The 4,112-nt window shown below is 49.0% G+C and overlaps 1 protein-coding gene across 2 annotated transcripts in view; it reads left to right on the top strand.

Annotated features, from left to right (window-relative positions):
* Window positions 1-1,647: 1,647 nt before the first annotated feature.
* GABRB3 (gamma-aminobutyric acid (GABA) A receptor, beta 3) overlaps window positions 1,648-4,112 on the top strand; it is a 484,556-nt gene continuing 482,091 nt past the window's right edge. Inside the window, exons 1-3 of one of the 2 annotated variants that reach the window (XM_006898584.1) lie at window positions 1,648-1,773; window positions 1,890-1,981; window positions 2,179-2,246. In XM_006898584.1, the coding sequence (XP_006898646.1) occupies window positions 1,694-1,773; window positions 1,890-1,981; window positions 2,179-2,246 (240 nt within the window). In that variant the 5' untranslated portion in view covers window positions 1,648-1,693. The remainder of the gene's footprint in view (window positions 1,774-1,889; window positions 1,982-2,178; window positions 2,247-4,112) is intronic. The other variant, XM_006898585.1, reaches the window with a different exon arrangement.

Raw genomic sequence — 4,112 nt, 5'->3', positions numbered from 1 at the left:
GCACCAGCAGTCAGGAAATCAATAGATGAATTGCATTGCGAAAATCTGCTGTCACTGATGGACCTCTCCAGACTGAAGAGCAACAATGTCAGTCTAGAAACTAAGGTGCACCAAAGCCAAACCATGGTCTTCGTAATTATTTGCTATGCGTCAGAGAGCTGGACAATGACTAAGGATGACAGAGGAAGAATTCATGCCTTCGGGTTGTGGTGCTGGAGCAGAGTTTTGAACATACCATGGATTGCCAAAAGAAAAAAAAAGTAAGTCTGACTTGGAGAGAATGAAACCAAATTTCTCTTTGGAGGCTAGGATTTTGAAGTTCTGTCTCACATAGTTTGGGCACATGGCCAGGAGGGACCAATCCTTGGAAAAAGACATCATGCTTGGAAGTGTGAAGGGACAGCCCAGGAAAGGAAGTCTCTGCATGAGCTAAGTATCTGGGGTAATTGGGATGGCTGTGTGGGATTTAGTGACATTGGCTTAGGGCAGGGCCGGCTTCAGAGCTGCTATACATAGTGTCCTATGGGTCACAGGTGACTCAAGGGCACTTAACAATAACAAGAATTCATAACCTGACCTAGAGAAGTTTATAGAACACAGAAGCAAATTTCATTTACAGGTTTTGTTGATTGACTACTCTGAGGAGCTCTAAGGAACTTGGTCTATTTCTTGGTCAGTCCACCAGAGGCCTAACAAGAATCCAAGGATGGAAAACGAGTATCTTTCTTTTCGTGACAAGTGCTTTCATTAAGAACCATAGATAGATGGACTGGACCAGAAAACGGCAAGTTGTTTCCTTATACCTGGCCAGACTTTACCATATTCTTGAAAAAATGAAGATATTCAGGTATTTTCTTATTCCATTCACTAGCATGGACGCTAACTGGGACGATCCAGTGAGCACATCACATGATGTGGATGGATTAAAAACTTTTTTTTTAAAGAAATTATTTTAGGTTGCATAAATAATCAGGTCTTCTTGCATGGGACTGGTTCATACCTTGGTAAGGAAAGAGAGGGTGGGTCTTGTGAGAATGGGGCAGAGATGGGGGTTGCCTCCTTGCTGCTCCAAATAGCCCCTGAGTTGGAGAGCCATGCTGTTGTTTTAAGGGCCAGTGACATGCACTGTAGGTTCCCGGGTCTTTTGCTGCCTTTTTGACTCCCTTTTGGGATGTGGCTATGTGCAATCTCCAGTCAGGGCACTCTCTGCTGTGCAGCTGAGGAGGGTGTGGGGGGCTGCCCTTGGGGGGCCATTTCCTCCCTGTAGGTCCAGTAGGCCGCCCCATCACTGGTCTCCTGCCTTTGCAGGTCCCTAGGAGATCTGTGGAGCAGGTGCTGGAGAGGAGCCCACTTTTTTGCCTCCAGGCGCAGCGGAACCTCCAGGCCCCACGTCCCGGCGGGTGCGAGCCCCGCACCCATCGTAGCTCGGTCTGGGAGCGCAGCGCAGGGAGGGCCGGGCGCGTTCGCGCTGCGCTCCTCCAGGGCCCCGCCGCGTATGCGCCCGCGCCCTGCTCCCCTCCCCTCCTCTCCAGCCCGCTCCTCCCTCTCCTCCCCTCCCCCTCCTGCCTCCTCCGCTTTGGGCCAGCTCGGCGGCGGTGGCGGCGGCGGCAGCAGCAGCAGTAGGAGCAGCTCCGGCTGCGGGTCGCAACGGCGGCGGGGCGCCCCCTCCCCCGTCCCGGGGCGCTGCAGAGGGATGTGGGGCTTTGCGGGAGGAAGGCTTTTCGGCATCTTCTCGGCCCCAGTGCTGGTGGCTGTGGTGTGCTGTGCACAGAGGTAGGGTCGCGGGTTGTAACCGGAAGCGTGCTGGGTGACTGGCGGGGTACGGGCGCGCATGCCAGGCGCTGGCTGGGGAGCCGCCGCCTCATCCTGTGGCTCTCGCTTCTCCGCAGCGTGAACGATCCCGGGAACATGTCCTTTGTGAAGGAGACCGTGGACAAGCTGTTGAAAGGCTACGACATTCGCCTCAGACCTGACTTCGGAGGTAAGCAGGCTGTGCTCTGCCGCTGCGCTGCAATAAGTGCGGCCCAGTAGGTTGGCGTCTGGGTGGGAGGGAGGCGAGGACTGCATCCTTTAGCTGCATCAGGCTGAGATGACCCTTCTAAGGTGCCCCCTACGCGCAGGTTACCTGCACCTCATGTCTTAATCTGACTCATGACCAGGTGGTGCTCTTCTCCGTAGGTCCTCCAGTCTGTGTAGGGATGAACATCGACATCGCCAGCATTGACATGGTTTCTGAAGTGAATATGGTGAGTGTCAGCCCCTGCCAGGGCAATCTCTCACCCTTGCCCCATTACCTGGATCACCTGAGACCATAGGGCTGCGCCAGAGGCCTCTTCCGCCAGGGGGACAGGTTTCTAGGCTGCAGAGGGAGCGAGGTCTAGGATGTTGGCCTGTTTGTTGCTTGCTCAACTCTCTGAGCCCACTTCGCTCGGAATCCTTGCAGAAGGTGGCCAGGACCCTTGTTGCCAAAAGGGTCCTTGACCTAACCTACTCATCATTCCTCACCTCAGTCCCCAGCTCCGCTTTCACCTTTAACCCGCGAGGTCCCAGCTTCTCCTACGTCTGTCATCTGGTCCTAAGTGCCTCTGTAGCAACAGGCACCAGAGCTCCTGAAAGGGATGAGATGTGGGGTTGGAACACATATTGCAGATAAGAGCTACTTAGGTTTCCTTTGTTGTCACTTGTAAGAGATAGTGGCGATTGGAGAGGAAAATGAAGAAGCAGTGGCAAGGATGTGCCAACAAGAGTATCTGGTCAGTGTGGCCCTTTTATGTGTAGGTTAAAGGACAGTGAAACGACATAGCCCGACCACTGATCGCTGTCCGAGGTTCTGACAGGGCTGTGCTGGTTTTGGCAACAAAAAAAACTGTGCTGCAGGCAGAGCTCAATGAAGGGGCCCCTGCCAGCAGGACAATCAAGGCAAGACAAATGCTCACAGTGTCTTAAGGAGTTTTGCTTATGCTGACTTTATTCAGTATGCGAACCTGTGAAAAGTGGAGGCTACAGTTCTGAAGTGCATAGCAACTATGACAGGCCTTAGCACCAAATACTGCAGAACTCCGCTGGAACAACTGAAAAAGGAATTACTTCCTTTATTGGTTGAGCTGAAATACTCTGAAATTTGGAAACTGGTTTAAGTTTCTTTTGAGTATCATTTTAGAATGCTTATGGTTTTAAAGAACTCTAATAGGCCAATACTTCTCAACTCTGGTATACATCAAAATCACATGGTCAAATGTATTTTATATGCATCCTTCCAAATTCCTTACTCCAGGATATTTTGAGGCCTGTGATTTGTAGAGGAGTCTTGCAGGGGTTTCTGCAGGTATTTTATGGGCAATATTTTGAGAAACATGACAATTTTTAGATATATCGGCAAATATAAATAAACCAAAAATTTTGTTTAAATACTGTTTAGCAAGATGTATTTAAAAGTATGTATTACGTTGGATTTTATAAAAAGAAATCTTTGGTTATACCAAATGCTGTAGTCTCATAAAATTTTAAGCTTAACCTCATTGTTGTTAGATGCTCTTGATTCTAACTCTGACTCATAGTAACCCTGTGTACAGCATGTTGAAACTTTACCTAGTCCTACCCCATCCTCACAATTTCCACTATTAAGTCCACTTAAGTCCATTGTTACAGCCACTGTATCAGTTCATTTTGTTGAAGAGTTCCCTCTCTTTCTCTGCCCCTTCACATTTACAAACATAATGTACATTTCTAAGCACCAGCCCCACCTGACAACATGCTGAGAGTATTTGAGAAAAATCTCACAAATTTCTGTTTCTATGATGCATTCTGGCTGCTCTTTTCAAGACAGCTTTGTATGTTCTTTTGGTAGTCCATAGGATATTCAGTAGTCTCTAATACTACAAGGAAAACCCATAAATTATTCCTCAGTTTTCTTTGCTTGACTTTTACATGCAAATGAAGCAATTAAAAATACCATGACTTGCATCTAGTGCACTTTTGTCTTTGCACTGATATTCTTTTTTTTTTATTGGGAAAACATATTGGGGGTACAAGGAGGTGAGGGTTGGGGGCAGAAGGGTGAGGATGGGCCAGGATGCAGTTGCAGAGCTGCACAGTTTGGTCAGTGGGGGGAG

This window comes from Elephantulus edwardii, unplaced genomic scaffold, assembly GCF_000299155.1.
Source record: "Elephantulus edwardii isolate Elephantulus edwardi_28Jun2011 unplaced genomic scaffold, EleEdw1.0 scaffold00234, whole genome shotgun sequence".
Lineage (NCBI taxonomy): Eukaryota > Metazoa > Chordata > Mammalia > Macroscelidea > Macroscelididae > Elephantulus > Elephantulus edwardii.
Note: the sequence above shows the minus strand (reverse complement) of the source record. Positions and strands in the feature narration are given on the sequence as shown.